The following is a 16,894-nucleotide window of genomic DNA, read 5'->3' on the forward strand; positions in this document are numbered from 1 at the left end:
TAGAGCTGACAAAGGGTTTCTTAATTTTTTACAGGATGTTTTTCTGTTACCTTCTTTCAGTGGGCCTAAATTTCTTATTTGAGGTTTTCTACTGGAAAGTTTGTAGAGTGTGTGTGTTAAAACCAGCTGCTTGCAAATTTGTAGCCAGCTGATAACAGCCTTCCCAGTTAAAAATAAACTATTTGTTGAAACCTGTGAGTCAGTGAATCATGCTCCATGAGCAAGTCTAACTTTAGATGGATGCATCAAGTCTATACTTGCTGCAAACTAGAGGAGGCTTCATGCAAAGCCTCTGTAGAACTGTGTTCATTGAGCACTGTGACTTCAGCATAAAGCAGTTCTCTTATTAGCAGGTGTTTAGTTTGGCTTTTGTTCTTAGCTGGGCAAAGCTGAATAGTTTGCTATTTGACCTTATTTGGAGACGTGTGCCAGTACTGTAAGAGGAAAGAGCCTAATGAGGAGAGAAGTAAAAACATTCTGTAGAGGAGGGGATCAAAACATGTTGCTGGTTTGAATATTGCTGTAAACTTAAAACTGTTGGAATTGTGACAGCTGCACTGAAATGTAGCCTTTATCCCGTGTTGTTAAATCAAAGCAGATTAGAGATGATTGGAGGGTGGCCAGATTCAGAAGTTTTTGACAGGAAGAGACAAATACACATATAAATTAACAATTTATTCATGTAAACCTCTTTTTTTAAAATAAGAAAGTAGGACTAAAATGTTTTTCTTTTCTCCAGAGTATATTGCGAAAGAGTAAGATAAAGGCAAAGATAAAAAAGCAGGCAAAAGCATGAAAGAGAGTCTTGCCTAATTTTTTTCAGATCTCACTACTTGTATAAAATATATTTGCAGATGACTGTGATCACAGATGATAAGAATATTATCTATGGAAGTGCTCCTTTTTTGGAAAAAAATAGATATAGCTGAGAATTCATGTCGGTGTTCTTTTCTTGTGAAATTATGACAGTGTTAATTGTAGGATGATGCTGTTGTGTTTTCAGAAATCAGCTGAGCAGCTCGTGATGATATTATAAATCAAAGTAAAAAAAAACCAAAATGCATTTCTGATGCTTTAAACCTTCTTTGAAGACTATACATAGTTAAACCTGTGATTGTGAGCTGTAGTGGGGCTATAAATAAATTCTGCTGGCTGTGATAAAGGAATAAGTAAAAAAAGATAAAGAAGTGTGTTTGATTTTAGTGGGTTTTTTTTTTTTTTTTAGTCTACCTCTGGGACTTACTTGGATTTCACATTTATTATCTTTGGCATCATTCATGGTGAAGTATTCTCCAGCTTTGTTTTTATACATCAGAATGCCTGTATTTGCAGCATGGGTTACATTCCATCATCTATAATCATCAGCTTTTTACTACTACCCTGCCATTTCCACAAACACAGTCTCAGCCTATGCAGTGCTAAGGCGGTCTGTGTTCTGGTTGAAAAAGATTTCTGAACCCTTTGTTATACCTCCTGTTTAGGATTCTGAAATCATTCTCCTTTCTCTCTTTTTGACTCTAGATTTTGTACACTCTGACACCCAGAGGTGTTTTGCAGTTTTAATGTCCAAATGCACATCCAGACTCAAGGCTCTTGCAGGGCTTTGCTTTGAGTGGAAGGGATAGTCAGAAACTAAAAGCAAGAGATTATTCCAGCAATTCTCCTGTCTTAGGTTGTTGGAGAAGTAGTCTCTGTGGGATGTACCCTGAAGTTTGTCTACCCAGAAATGAGTGTCATCCAGAAATGGATGACATTTGAATATGTTGACTTAAACTGTGTAGAATAATAGAATAGAATCCTAGAAGCATTGAATCATTTAGGTTGAAAAAAGCCTTTAAGATCAGTGAGACCAATCACTAACCCAGCACTGCCAGGTTCCCCACTAAATCCTGTCCTCAACTGCCACATCCATGTGTCTCTTAAATGCCTTCAGGGATGCTGAATACACCACTTCCCTGGGCAGCCTATTCCAATGCCTAACCACCCTTTCAGTGAAGAAATGTATCCTAATGTCCAATCTAAACTTCCCCTGGCACAACTTGAGGCTGTTCCCATCTGTCCTGTCACTTGTTACCCAAAAGAAGAGACCAATCCCCACCTGGCTGCAGTCTCCTGTCCGGTGGTGGTAGAGAGCAATGAGGTCCTCCTGGCCCTCTTTTTCTTCAGGCTAAACAACCCCAGTTCCCATTTCCCACAGAACTTGTGCTCACCTGCTCTGCTGCCCTTCTCTGGACACACTCCAGCACCCCAGCATCCTTCCTGTAGTGAGGGGCCCTGAACTGCACACAGGACTTGAGATGTGACTTCACCAGTGCTGAGTGCAGGGGGATGGTCCTGCCCTGGTCCTGCTGGCCACATTATTTCTGGTGCAAGTCAAGCACTGGCCTTCTTGGCCGCCTGGGCATATATGTGCTGGCTCATGTTCAGCCAGCCATCAGCCAGGTGTTTTTCCACCAGGCAGCTTTCCAGCCACTCTTCCCAAGCCTGTTGCACTTCTGGGGGTTGTTGTGACCCAATGACAGGACGTGGCACTTTGTTTTGTTGAACCTCAAATTATTGTCCTCAGTCCATTGATCCAGCCTTTCCAGATCCCTCTGCAGAGCCTTCCTGCCCTCTGTCACCTGCAAGCTGCCTGAGGGTGCTCTCATACAGAATGACTAAATTTTGTGAGTTGAAAGGGACCCATAAGGATCATCAAGTCCAGCTCTTAATGGAATGGCCCATATGGAGTTTGAACCTACTACACTGGCATTATTAGCACTGTGTTCTGACCAACTGAGCCAATCTCACTCAATGCCCTTGTCCATATCATCAATATAGATATTAAACAGACTGGCCCAAACACTGAGCCCTGGGAAGCACCACTTGTGACTGAATGTAACTCAGATATTAATATTTTATTATATTGTTTATTTTGCTGTTTTGTTTTTGAAATAAAGATGATCATGTACATGCTCATTTCTGCAGAGAAGCCTCTATATATTCCCTTTTAGCATCGATGTGTTTTTAAAGAAACTATTCACAATCAAAATCAATATAATTTTGTCTTACATCTCATCTGATATTAGTTCCATCATTTTTCTGGACAGCTGTGGAGAAAGACTGTCATACTTTCTTAGAAGTAATCTGAGTGAAATTCTGTGTACTCTCATACTTAGAATCCGCTGTTCCATTTGTACCATTATTTTAATCTTCTTGGATTCATGATGATGATCCTTGTGTTTAAAGCCTGTCTCTTAAGTATCCTCCCTCAATCACCAAAGGCTTGCTTTAATTTCTGTTAGTGGGTAGCATCATTTTCATTTGTTACTTTATTTCTGCAGAGGAACATTCTTCTCTACTGATTATGTCTAATATGTCTAGTTGTTGGTGGTTTTTTTTTTAATTTTGAGGTCTTCAAGGACCTAGAATGTGTGATGTTTTCTTAGAAGGAAAAAAAAAACCCATTTCCAAAAGAGAACTCTGAAAGAGAGAATTATCCCCATGCTGTGTTAAATTGGACTCTCCAGAATTTTTCAGTTTGCATCAAAAATGAAAACAGCATTGCACTTACAAGTTTATAGTTGTCTTACAATCCTGTGGTAATTGCATGGTGGCATTTTCCATATGTTATTTCTCAAAAAGGCAAAAATGACAACAGGTGGCAGTTTTTACAGATTCTGTGCTGTGGGTTATTTACCCACACCCTGTTTCTCACACAACCTTTCTGTTTCCTGGCCTGAAAGAAAACATAAAACCAAACCCAGTACTTCACATCTCTCTGATATTTAAGCCCCGCTCTGTTTAGTCATAGAAAAGCAAGCTCCTGAAGTGTGAAGCTGCCTCCTTTGGCATTGATATGAGATCTTGGCAATACAAGCCATGGTTACTTTCTACTCTGTGTTCATGAATGTTTTTAACTGTTCCTGAATATCATTGACAATGAGACAAAGCTAACTGAACAGAATGTTCATTGAAGCTCCGTTGGAGGACTGATACCAAGATAGGATGGCTTATATTTCTGTTTTCCAGTTCAAGTTGACAATGCAGTTGACAGAGTCTGGGGAATGTAGATTTAAAGTTGCATATTCTTCTTTAAGTTAGGTGCTTCCAGATTTGCTAAATTAATTTAATTAAGCTAAGGAAGAGGTTAAACATATTTATTTGCATCCTTGGTTAGTTGATTAGTATGCAGGATGAGAAAAAGCAAAGCAAAAAGCACTTAACAGGCTGCATGGCTGTTAAGGATAAGCATTTTTGTTTTCTGCTGCAAAAACATATGGCTGCATGCTTAATCCTTCTCTTCCAGGCAAAAGGCACATATTTTCCCACTCCCTTGTTTGTCCCACCAGTTGTTGAAGCTAGAAGTGAGGTGGAATACCTCATTGTGTTGGAAGAGAAAGGCTTCTAAAATAAAAAACCAAGAATGAGCCATGTGGGTAGATATCCACTGAGTAGTAAGTGGGTTTTTTTAAATATAAAAAATATGATGAAGGAGCTTGTCAGATCAAGACAGACGTAATTATTCCTGATTCAATGACATTTTTATATGAGACATTGTTCTTCTATTTGTTCGTTTTCATTGTAGGTCCTGACCAGATACCCCTGAGGGAAGAATTTGAGCAGATCATGTTGAAAGCTATGCAGGAGTTCACTCTGAGGGAGAGATCCTTGCAAATGAGTGCACAGTGTATCTCTGTGTCACCAGGTCAACTCCCTTGGCTTGCCAGGTTAATCGCCAGTGTGTCTCGGGATCTCGTGCACGTGGTTGTCACCCAGAATTCCCTAGCAGAGGGCATCTCGGAGACCTTGAGGTCTCTCAATGAAATGAAACATCACCAAAAGCTACCAGATTATGTAGTTGCCATTTGTGCATCAAAGATTAGAGGAAATGAATTCTGTGTAGTGGTTCTAGGTGAGTATATTTGCAGACTGCTTCAAATGGCAATGTCACATTCATTTTCTTGAGTTACTGATCTGGTTTTTAAATCCCTTTTGTTCTTTTTATTCTCCTTTGTATTGTTGCACTGCAGCGTCACTTGGTGGAGTTTACTGTATATTCAGCAAGACTTGGAGTACTGAAGTCCATGAGGATATAGCAAAATATCTTTATGCTAGTCATTACTACTTCTTGAGAGGCCTGAGACTTTACTGTTTGTGTGAATGCCTTAGAAAATATCTTGAAGTGACCCAGTGGTAAAATAGATGATTTGTCTTTGTTTCATGGAACAACTGGAATATTTTACATGCAGGGTCTTCTGCAGACTGTTTAAAACAGAATGTGCTTTTCATCCTTTTTGTCCTCATTTTTGTCCTTTTTATTTTGCACTGATGACTGGCTGTGCTTTCTGTGTGTGAATGAGTGTGTCTGGGTGGAAATGAACTTTAACTAGTCATCTTTGTAGGCAGATAAATCAGTAATGCCATTTTTAACTTTTTTTACTTTTTTTCTCCCACACTAGGGATAATGGCTTTTTTTAATATTTATCCAGAATCCTCCATTTTGTCTAAGGTGCAAATACTTATTTTGTCATACAAGAATGCAAAATGAAGTGCAATTGCAAAGAACCTGCTAAAATTAGTTATATCAATTAATTCTCCAGTCACTAATGAAGTAGACTTGAGACTGCTCTCCCAGTCTACTGGGTAAAGGCAGTGGAGATCCATGGTTGAAGATCAGAGTGCCCCAGACTTCTAGGATGAGGAGGTTGTGTTGACAGTAAGCTGTATGAAGGTTTGCTCTCACTCTTTTCCCCTCTCTTCTCCAGGTCAGTATCAATCTCGGGCACTTGCAGAGAGCATGCTTACCACCAGTGAATTTTTAAAAGAGATCAGTTACGAGCTCATCACAGGGAAAGTTAGTTTCCTGGCATCACATTTCAAAAATACATCTTTAGGTGAGTGATTCTAAGAAACAGAAGTCCTAGCCAAGGCAGTCTTTTCTTTAGGGTTGGTGTGTCTGCTGTTCAGCAGTTAAAATGCACGTGGATACAGCTCTGCTCTCTCCATTGAGAGGCATTCTATTCTTCTCTCCTCCTTGTGTGCAAAAGAGTGCTTGTCTCCTTCACCTCTGTGGTGGCAGTTCATAATCCTCTGGCAAAACATTTTTAACACTGTCTCAGCTGTTGAATGTAATGGCAGGGTATGTAATGCACCCATAAGTACACAAGTGTTTTCTAGTTTATGCTTTTAGCAAGGTTTTAGAGGTTGTTTTGTAGTGTGTATTTCTTTGTAATCATCAGATGTCACTAGTAGCTGTAAAGCCACAGACCTGAAATTATACAACTGTGGCTCTTTTTTAAAAAAAAAAAATTAATCCAACTGGTAAATCAGTAGATAAGAGAAAAGTATTATCCCTCCCTCTCTTTCCTGTATGCCCAGTCCTTAAAAAAAAATTAATCCCAACGGGTAAATCAGTAGATAAAAGTATTATCCCTCCCTCTCTTTCCTGTATGCCCAGTCCCTTGCCCGAGTGCAGATTTGACACCAGCTATGTGAGAACATGGGTGTGTGTAATGTTCAATGATGTTCCTCTGAAATGGTTTCCAGATAATTTGGTGTTGCTAATTCTGATCTAGGTGATGATTTGGACAAGCTGCTGGAGAAGATGCTACAGCAGCGAGGGGAAAGTGTCATTATTCCTTTTAATGGAGATGTTAGTGAGTGTGTGTCATCTCAGGAAGCAATTGCCATGGTTTCTACACAAGAACCAGGTAATTTTTTTTACGTGCAAGATATGAAATAAGTGAGTAGCTCGTTAAATGTCAAAACGCATACACCTCAGGAGAATCTGAGGGCACATTTGCAGTCAGTGTGCCAACCTTAAAATACTAATACTACCAGCTAAATGTAGCAATACAGCAGTTGCTCAGATGGAAAATCTCTGTAATATCCTTCAGCAATTTTTTCCCCTGATGTTTTTATATTCTCTAAGGTAAAACATGTTATCTTCTGCTAGGTGTCAGGCAGAGTAGAGAAGATGTTTCTTGTAACACTGGCAGAGTGGATTAATCTCATCTTTTTGCAAAGAGAAAAGGAATGTAACCTTGAGTTTAGGCAGAGGGGAATTGTGTTCTCCTGATCTCCTCAGGTGTCCTCCTGCCTGGTAATATGCATTAGAGACTTGTGCTCTGAGGTTTAAACTTTTAGGGAATGTGGACTGAAAGTACTAGGCAAATGTGATCTGTAATTTGTTGATCTGAGACATGTCTTATTCAGCATAATGTGATAAGATGCTTAAGTGCAAAAGGTAAGCTTGGATTTCCTGTCTAAAATTGCTAATTTTCAGAATTACTTAGCTACTGAGAGTTTTAAACATACTTTCCTTTTCATATCACAATACTGACAAAAGATACATTGAGCTGTTGTGAACACTGAGATTCTTTCAGGTCCAGTATCAAAGCAAATTCAACTTCCAGTAAAGCTTTTTTCTGTGAAAGAAAGGTATGCTCTTGGTTCATATTAGTTAACTTAAATTCATTGACTTGGTGTTAAATCTGAATGAAAGCAAAGTGGCTTATTGTCTTCCCGTGGATCAGGAGATCCAACTAGAAGGGCTGCCAGGCACTTTGTTCTGGCACCCTCACAAGTCTTGAGTTTCCTCAGAAGATTAATTTGAAGGGAGAATGATCTTTAGATTCTGTTTGGTTTTTTTTCTTACTGTGTAGGTTTTTTAAAACCTTCGTATTTTCTCAAACAATTGTTCTGTGTTAGTTGTGTTCTTAATGTATGGCTGTACAGTGGTTGAAGCTATTGAGAAACTGCCTGAATAAAAATAAAAAAATAAGTAAGTCTCCTAGGCAGTGAGAGGGATGTTTCTTCCATAGCAGATCTGCTGAAATGGACACTAAAGGCATATTTGAACAGGAGATAATCACATGTGCACATGCACACACTAAAACACATCCCTATGTAAAACCAACACAGTAGAAAAAGTGGCATAAACAAAAAACTGTAATACCATTATAGGATTTAATCTGATAATCTGCAAGTTGAAAAGTGGTTAAGGAAGCATGCATTGTAAGACATAGAATTTACCTAATGGAAATACTGTAACGGAGCATGCTTTTTATTTTGAGGAAACATGAGTGCTCTGGTCAGTCTCTCAGTTCCCTGCATCTAGTGTGATGTTGACGTTCATTAAGTCCAAATAGATCTGAGTTTCAGGAGAACATTAGAGCTTTGTACCTCTCTTTCTCTGCTTTTTATTATATGTACACATGCACATCTTTATTTATATCTAGGTATGTGCATGCATATTGTGTATGTGTTGGTTAATTTAACAGAATGCATTTCACTGTGTTGGCATTGAGGTTTCCTTGGGTCGCACTGTTAGAAATCCTTAAAAGTGCTTCAGGCATTTAAAAAAATGGGCAGTGCTGTACTTGAGGTCATCTGATATATTACCACATTTTTATCAAAGAAAGAAAGTTGGCATTTGTGATCTGGACCAAACTTTCCAGAGAGTTGAGATTTATTCTGGTGAGTGATTTTTTTTCCCTGATAGTAGAGGGTAGGCTGTTTGGAGGGTCATGTTTTGCTGGGGGGGGTGGGAAAGTAAACATGTTTCTTGCTGTGTTTTGTTTTCTTTTTCAAACAAACACACTCTAGATTTGGATGTTGATACCTTCCAAATTTACCAGCCACAGCTCACAGTTGCCAGAAAGCTCTTGTCCCAGGTTTGTGCTATAGCGGACAGTGGCAATCAGAGCCTGGATCTGGGCCACTTCAGCAAGGTGGACTTCATCGTTATAGTGCCCCGTTCGGAGGTGCTGGTGCAGCAGACCCTCCAGCGGATTCGACAATCAGGTAAAAGGGAGGGGAGGCTGTCACCATGGCATATTTTATGAAAACCCTTTCAATAGGATTTTCTCCTGAGAAGCTGAGGAGCCTCAGGAAAGAAATGTGAACAATAACTGTCTGCTGCTATGAAATGCAACAGGTGCATATTCCGTTGATCCATGTGGATTGTTTTCACTTGATGACCAATCACAGCCACCTGTATCGAGGCTGTGAGCAGTCACAAGATTTTGTTATTCATTCCATTCCTTTTCTTTCTAGCCTTCTGATGGATCCTTTTCTCTCTATTCTTTTTTGTACAGTTTTAGTATAGCATTTTAATTTAATATAATATCATAATATAATAAATAAGCCTTCTAAAACCTGAAGTCAAGATTCTCATCACTTCCCTCATCCTAAGACCCTCGAACACAACCGTAGGAGGGCAAACAGGCTGATAAACCGCAGTATGTGATGTTATTACATCATTACAGGTATAAAGGGAAAAGTAAGTTGCTCCAGCATATCTTTTGTCCTCATAGTTTGTTTTTATTGTACTTAAAAAAAAAAAACCAAAATCATTACGACCCTGGAAAATACCTAATTGGTACATTTTTCAGAGCAATTTACTTCTTTAATTCAAATGGCATTCAATGTCATATACATTGCACCATGCCTAATTTATAAACGTGACAGCAATATATCTTTGCAAAGAGATATTGACACAAATATTGAAGCAGAGCATAAAAAGTATGATGGGATATGATGTATGATACGATACGATACAATATGATAGTAGGAAGAATTGATTTTATATAAATTAATGATATTTGCAAAGGAAAGCTCAGGATGACTTTTTCTAACTCAAACAATATTAATATTAGCTTAATGTAGGCAGGTTTGGCTTAGGATCGATCATAGAGCATACCCAACTGAGTCTGCTTTGGAAATGTTTGTGGAGGCCTGATGTTTTCCCCCCATTTTTTGATTATGTGAGGAGTTTTTGAAAGGTCTTCAAGTGCTTTTTGGAGGAAATCCAGAAGCCAAGGAGAACATTTTGACCTGCATTGTGAGAGAAATCTCATTTGGATAATTGTCTTCTTACTGGGGCCTATTGGTGGTTTGGTGGACAAGTGAGAACTTCCTATTGACCCTTCATTTTTGGATGCACTCAAAGGAAAAGATTTTTGTTGTATTCTCCTTTTTGACAGGTGTGCTTGTGGACTTGGGCCTAGAAGACAATGGGACAGCCTATCAGAGAGCTGAGAAATACGTGGTTCGGCTGGACAATGAGATTCAAGCTAAATTTGAAGTTTTCATGAGGCGAGTGAAGCAGAACCCCTACACGCTCTTTGTGCTGGTTCATGACAATGCCCACGTGGATTTAACAAGGTAGCTGCTCCAATCTGCTGAAGGAAAACCATCCTCTCCCAGCATCTTTCCATTAGGTTTATCAGAAGACTTACCATCTTAGACAGGTTCTGCTTTGTCTAGGCATTTTTAAGGCATTTTGTGCCTTATAATCAGAATCTCTTTTGGTTGCCCATGATATTTGTTATCTAATTCTGATTCAGGTGAAGGTAGGTGAGACTAGTTTCAGATTGCTCGATGCCTAACAGGACTCTTTTTAGGGTTGTGTGCTATGGTGCTGAAATCTAGGGGAAAATGCTGGATTTTGCAAGTTTTTTCAAGTGTTGTCCTTTCTTTGTTTTCTATTCCTCTTCTTTTTCTGTCCTCAAACCCAAATGTATCCGATGCTCACAAGCTGGTTGTGCTTTAATTCATGTTTCTGTCTCTGATAATAGTTTTGTTTGTGATATGAGAAGGCCTACAGACATTTTAAGTCTGCATCATAAGAAAGATGCCTTTTCTGTAAAAAAAGTATTTAAAGAAACAGCTGTATTGAATTTGGCTTTAGGTCTAAACGCAACAAGTATACACATGCAAAATCATTTATTCACACCAAATCACAACTTCATATTGAAAGAAGAAAGAAATAAGTAAAGCTGATTATTCTGTTCTTGAGTAAACTGAGGAGAATAATGTGGTTTAAACATGATGTATAAGGTTGTGTGATTCTTTTCCAATATTAGCAATAGTGAAAGGTGTCCTTTCCCATGGCAGAGGGGTTGGAACTAGATGGTCTTTAAGGTCCCTTCCAGCTCAACCATTCTATGGTTCTATAATAAGCAAAATACTCTCCTTGAAAGACAGCTGAAAATAGACAAAAGCAACATTATTTCTACCTGGTCTTCCCGTTCACTTTTTTTTACTGTCCTTGCTCTACTTTGAATTTGAAATTTCTGAATTTATAATGGAAGTAAAGGCAATTTCAGGAGCTCAGAACGTCAGTAGACTTTCAGGCTCTCCAGCCTTTTAGAAATTTGTTATTTCAGACTGGAAAAGCCACTGGATTTCATAAAATTGCTAATATATCCTATCCCCACAGCTCATGGAACAGTGTTTCTTAATGAAGGGGTTTAATCAGCTTTGGATTATTTTTGGTTTCCTCTATGTGATGCTTTTTTAAATTGTCACACTAATCCACCTTCTCACTGTCAACAGATTTTGATCCTTTATTTAGGTGTTTCTTGTTTTCCCTTGTTTTCCTGAGTTTACCCACAGAGAACAGTCAAATGTTTTTTGAAGTCTTTTACCTTTCCAAAGAGATTTTTTTTGAGCTATGGTTCTCTGTGTCATGGTCATTTAGAGATTTTTTCTGTAGGAAAAGAGTAATTCATTGAATTTCAGGATATCTGTAAGGCAATTCTTTGCATTCTTATTTCTGCAGTGCCATTTCAAGTTCCCTGTCCCATGGTGAGCCTAATCATGGTCTGGCTGATAGAGTTATTAATTGCAGGGAGGTGCTTGAAGCGTTCAACCTCCTTGTTCTTCAGGTCAGCTCTTTCCCTTATGCCCTGCAAACACAGCAGTCCAGGATCAGCTCTAGCAATGAGGTACATTGGATACAATCTGACACTGTGGTAAGTGTTTAACTGTTAATTTTAACTGTGCATTTTAATGTGGAATTGATGCCTAACAGAGTCTTAGAAAATGTGTGAGTTAGGAGGGAGCTCTTTCTCTGCTGGAGTTTATTATCTCAGACTCCAGATGGGCAGCCCTGAGATACTGATGGTAGAGGTAGCACCTGATATTTAGGACCAGGAATTAGGGAATTTTCTTTATCCAGTCACGCAAGATGAGAATCCACTTTCTGTCCTCTGGTCAGACAAAGCTATGATGCCATGCCATAACGCTGCAGAGCTGGCTTTCCCTTTTTGAGCAGTCTGACTTTTGACTGTAAGTTACATGTCACATAGCCTGTCAAGTCTGTTAATTACATTCCCAGTCCTAATTAAAGTTGTGTGCTAGGTTAACAAGTTTTGGTGTTGTAGGTGCAGAGGAAAAATTCTGTTGGATATTCTGCACTATTAACTTTTTTCAGCATTTCAGCCAGCTGATTCAGAGGATGTTTTGGATAAACCTGCTAAAAATAGCATTTTCTCCTATTACTTGTTCGGTGTATTTATATCAGATTTGACTTTACTGTCCTGAGTGGACCATTAGTTTCTGCAAAGTGTCTTAAAATGGGAGCTGTAAAAAATAGCTAATTGAAAATGACAGAGTGAATGAATATTCTAAATTTGCTTTTTTGGTTGATTGTTAATATAAACCATGTTTAATGGTTTCTAAAATGGTCTAGACAATTTTTTGTTTCCCAAAAGTAAAAATTTAACAGATTTCAGTCTTCTGATTAAAAAAAATAACCCACAAAAGCGGGGGAGACTGTAGGTGGTTAATTACATTCCTAGAGATTACTGCTGATATAAATGCACTGGAGAACATGCTGTGCTTTCATCAAAGGCTAATGAAATTTGAAACACAAATATTCTGCCTTTCTGATAGCTGAATACAGATTTCCATTCTGACAAAAAAAAACCAAACTATTAATTTGTGGTTTCCATTAGAAAAGCATGACAATCAAGAACAACTTCGGAAATTAATAATCCTTCTCTTTTCAGGTTCTACTCTAAATAGAAATGAGATGACAGTAGTCAGTAGATTTAAAGCCAGAGATAGGGAGTCAGAAAAGAGTTAGAAGGATTCTAGAAACCCCCTGCAGTCACAGGTAGGAGATAATACTGAAAAATTTGCAAGGACTTACACCTGTCTTTCCTAGCTGTAGGCAAATAATAAGTAAAAAAACAATTTACATTTTATTGTATTCGTTGAAACAAATAAATAGCATTACTTAGGGAGAATGGATAAAAAGAAAGGATTCTTTGGTTGGGAAAGTGCTTTCCACTTATTTTTTAAAGTGACACAGGAAATAAAAATTTGTTCCAGAATACCTTATATTTTTGCTGTTTGTGTATGAAACAGGATGATGCTGCAAGTGAAGAAAAGCTGTACTTTGGTTTGAATGAATACAGCAAATCCCTCCAATGGGGAGTCACAAGTCCCCTTTTGAGATGTGATGAAACTTTTGAAAAAATGGTCAACACGCTTTTAGAAAGGTAAATAATAACATGGAAACTTGGGATTCTGCCCAGTTGGGATCTTAAAGATACATCTTTATGAGCCCCATTATGGGGGAGAAGACATGGTGACCTTTGATGTCGATTTTGGAGAACACAAAGTATGTGCAATTTTATTTTTGTAACAAATTTAGTGCAGTTGAAGAAGGGAGGGGATATCCTTCATTTGTTTTTAGAAGAGATTGGCTCCTTTCAGCAGCAAGCTGGGCTCAGCTGTGCTTCTCTCTTCTTTTGGCTCAGCCCTCACTGAGCTCAGAAGGTACCAGAGGTTTCATGCCTCACCACTTCTGGTGTCTCTCTTGATGGTGGTGAGGGTGTTTCAAAACCAATTTTTGTCATTTCAGTAGCTGGCCATGGTTTTGGTTCCTGCAGCTCAGGACCTCTTAGTACCCTGCAGCTGCCTGAAAAAGCTACTTTCATGGCACATATCCAAGATCCAATTAAATGTGCCCATTTCAGGAGTGAGGGGAGTACTGTCATTTCCAGCAATGTGGAGTTAATCTGCTGTGCCTATCAGCAGAACAGATCCCTTATAGCTCTTCAAATAATAGGTCTCATGTTTTCATATTTGCTAGAACAGGATTGTTCTATGTTCAGTACAGTGTTTTCTGTTTTAATTAAGTCAGTGTAATAGTTATAAATGCATCTGTATTTATTAAGTCAATATAAAATGTGTTAAATTAGCAACATTAATATTAAGTGCATCATTAATACTATTGTAATTAATGATCATCATTAATAATATTGTTATTATCTACAAATAGGCAATAATAATTAGGTCAGTTACTTAGGTTTCTCCTATTCTTTCTGGTCAAAACCAATGGAAGAGATAGTGGTCACTATCACTCTCCTTCTGTTCAAGTGTGGGTGGGAAAAAGGATGAAGGAGGATTTATGTATGTGCAAATAATCATATGAGATCAGGATAATACCAGAAATTAATGGCAGGTGAACCTCTCTGTCTTGGAGCCAGGATATGTTTTTGTGTTGCAGTTTATCAGTTTAGGCTCTGTTTTCAAGAAACTGGGCTATTCTGTCTGGGTGGATGAGCCATTCAGCCTTACAATCTGAAAATATTGCAGACATTTTTGTATTATAAGAAAGGCTCCATTTGTTGTAGTAGCAGAAGTGTAGTGGGCACTTTTATGGCAGGAAGAGTAAAAAGTATTTTAAAAACTGGTTTAATGACATACTGGTTTAATGACTGGCTTGTGATATCCAGAACAAACTACTGTATCTACTGGCTAAACACAAACCCAAAACTTTCTTTAAATGGATATCATATTGTCTATTAGATTACTTAAGAAAGAGACCAGAGAAATTTGGAACTTCTATTTATTTTATTTATTTGGACCTATGTGACACAAGACCAGCACTCAAGGCGTAATAGTGTAGCGTTTTTCTGTATTATGGTGGCAAGTGAGCTTATGGGAAATGTCTAGAAATTGAGTGGGGTTTTTTGCTTGAGTAGGTTTTAATTTTATTTCTCTTAAAATTTTACTTCATATTTGTGAAGTGACAACTGCATGTAGCTGTAATGGAAGCAAAGATGTTGGCTATGTAAGTTAAAAGGCAAAATGGGAGCTCAGATTTGGCTCAGAGCCAGCAATTCCTATTGGTACATCCAACTTTTTGCTGAGAGATTGAGAGTTGTGAAGTTACGAACTGCTTCTCCCACAAACCACTTGAAGCCACAATGGTCCTCAAGTTTGTAGAAGAAAAAGCTTGTGGAAAGCAAAGCAATTATAAGTGTGTGTTCCAGAATAAATTTGATCTGAGGTGTTTCTTATCTCCGTCAAGCCAAAGATCTTCAGCTGAAATTTTGGACCAGATGAGGGTAACAGAAGTTTATAATTCCTATTACTTAAGCTCAAGACTTGGGCCAAATGCAGAGAAGTTTTGTTCAAAATTTTTGTCTATGAAAATGGAAGACTTCATTCTTTGAGCACTACTGGAAAAAAATAGGCACTTCCTCACTATGCAGTCCTGCCTTTTGGCTGATTTTCAGACAGTACTGTGATTTTGCACGTGCTGATGCAGAACTGTGTCTCCCCCAAGGTACCCCCGGCTGCACAGCATGGTGATCCGCTGCTACCTGCTCATTCAGCAGTATTCCCAAGCTCTGATGGCCCTCACCACCATGGCCTCTCTAAGGGATCACAGCACACCTGAAACACTCAGCATAATGGATGACCTTATCACAAGTCCGGGAAAGGATAAGAACGGCTGTGGCCACATGCTCGTCATTCGGGTGCCGTCGGTGCAGCTGGCCATGCTGGCCAAGGAGAGGCTGCAGGAAGTACGGGACAAGCTGGGGCTGCAGTATCGTTTTGAGATCCTCCTTGGGAATCCTGCCTCGGAGCTCACTGTCGCAAAACACTTCGTGACACGGCTCAAGGTTAGTAGAAGCTGAATGTTTGTTTGTGTGCTCACTGTAGTCATCTGGCTGTTGTAGTTTTGTGTTTATTCACATGTGTTTATAGGTTAATTGTTCTATAGGGAAAGGGCAGGTGTTCTGTGTCTGTCACTGTGAATGCATTTCTATACTTTGAGCATAAAAGGTAGAGAGACTTGGAACAAACCTGAATTGTGTCCATGAAGTCAAACACCAGCTGTTATTTCACTTCTTAAAGTTGATTAACAGCGTGCATCAGATAGGGTTCATCTCTAAAAGCAGAGCTCAGATCTCTGTAGGCAAACTAATTATTTCCACCAACTTATCTGTCTGTCTAGTGTATCTGTTGTCTGCTCTGTTCATCCATCTTCTGCCCTTCTGATAACTGGTAAAGTATGCTGTTTGTCACAGATTTCTTTCCTCAACCCCCTGCATGCTGAAAGCCTGAAGAGGCTACATGCATATATGCCTAGCATATCTGCACCAGCCTAAAATTTTGCATGGATTTACAAGAGCATGGTTCAAGTAGCCAAACCCACTTCATGTATTGATCTCACTACATTAAACAAAGGGGCGATGGGTTGCCTGCCTTAGGTATCAGCCTTAAAGTAGTACTGGTTATCTGTCCTGATCTTTGCTCTAAGTATCACAGATTATTAATGTTCTGCTTCTACTATGAGTTATACAGTGTATTCAAAACCACAGGAAATAGGAATTAATTTTGTGAGCCTGTCTGAAAGAGCTTGCCTATAGCCAAAAGCAGATAAAATGTCCTTTAAAGAAGCTATGACTCCTGCTTCTCAAACTTTATATGCAGCAGGAGAGGGAAGAAAATATCATAAATGCGACAACAACATGTGAGATTAACTGTTCTGTGCTGGTGGGTTTTTTTGGATAGGCATGAATTCCACCCTTAAATAATTCTGGACTGAATCCTGTGAGGGCTTCTTAATAGTGCTTTGCCATAATGAGTTGCAGCCCTTTACACAGTGCTGAAGCAGCTTGTGAGGCCTTGACTGTGGAGCTGTTGCAGGTGGATATCCATGTAGACATTGGTCTGGAATAGAGGAATTTTATCAGGTAGAGAGTGAAAAATCTTCAAAATAATTCTTCTTATTCCTCTCTCCAAAACATAAGATGCATTTTTGGACTAAACAGAGCTGTAGGATTCTGGATTTGTTTCTTTTCTTGCAGTTTACTAGAAG

The 16,894-nt window shown here is 38.8% G+C and overlaps 1 protein-coding gene across 1 annotated transcript in view; it reads left to right on the forward strand.

The window, feature by feature from the left end:
* GREB1L (GREB1 like retinoic acid receptor coactivator) overlaps positions 1-16,894 on the forward strand; it is a 75,662-nt gene that overhangs the window by 37,996 nt on the left and 20,772 nt on the right. The window contains exons 12-19 of the mRNA XM_041477780.1: positions 4,568-4,894; positions 5,748-5,876; positions 6,558-6,692; positions 8,590-8,787; positions 9,969-10,149; positions 11,549-11,741; positions 13,141-13,274; positions 15,353-15,692. Of these exons, the coding sequence (XP_041333714.1) occupies positions 4,568-4,894; positions 5,748-5,876; positions 6,558-6,692; positions 8,590-8,787; positions 9,969-10,149; positions 11,549-11,741; positions 13,141-13,274; positions 15,353-15,692 (1,637 nt within the window). The remainder of the gene's footprint in view (positions 1-4,567; positions 4,895-5,747; positions 5,877-6,557; positions 6,693-8,589; positions 8,788-9,968; positions 10,150-11,548; positions 11,742-13,140; positions 13,275-15,352; positions 15,693-16,894) is intronic.

This window comes from Pyrgilauda ruficollis, unplaced genomic scaffold, assembly GCF_017590135.1.
Source record: "Pyrgilauda ruficollis isolate IOZ18807 unplaced genomic scaffold, ASM1759013v1 scaffold41, whole genome shotgun sequence".
Lineage (NCBI taxonomy): Eukaryota > Metazoa > Chordata > Aves > Passeriformes > Passeridae > Pyrgilauda > Pyrgilauda ruficollis.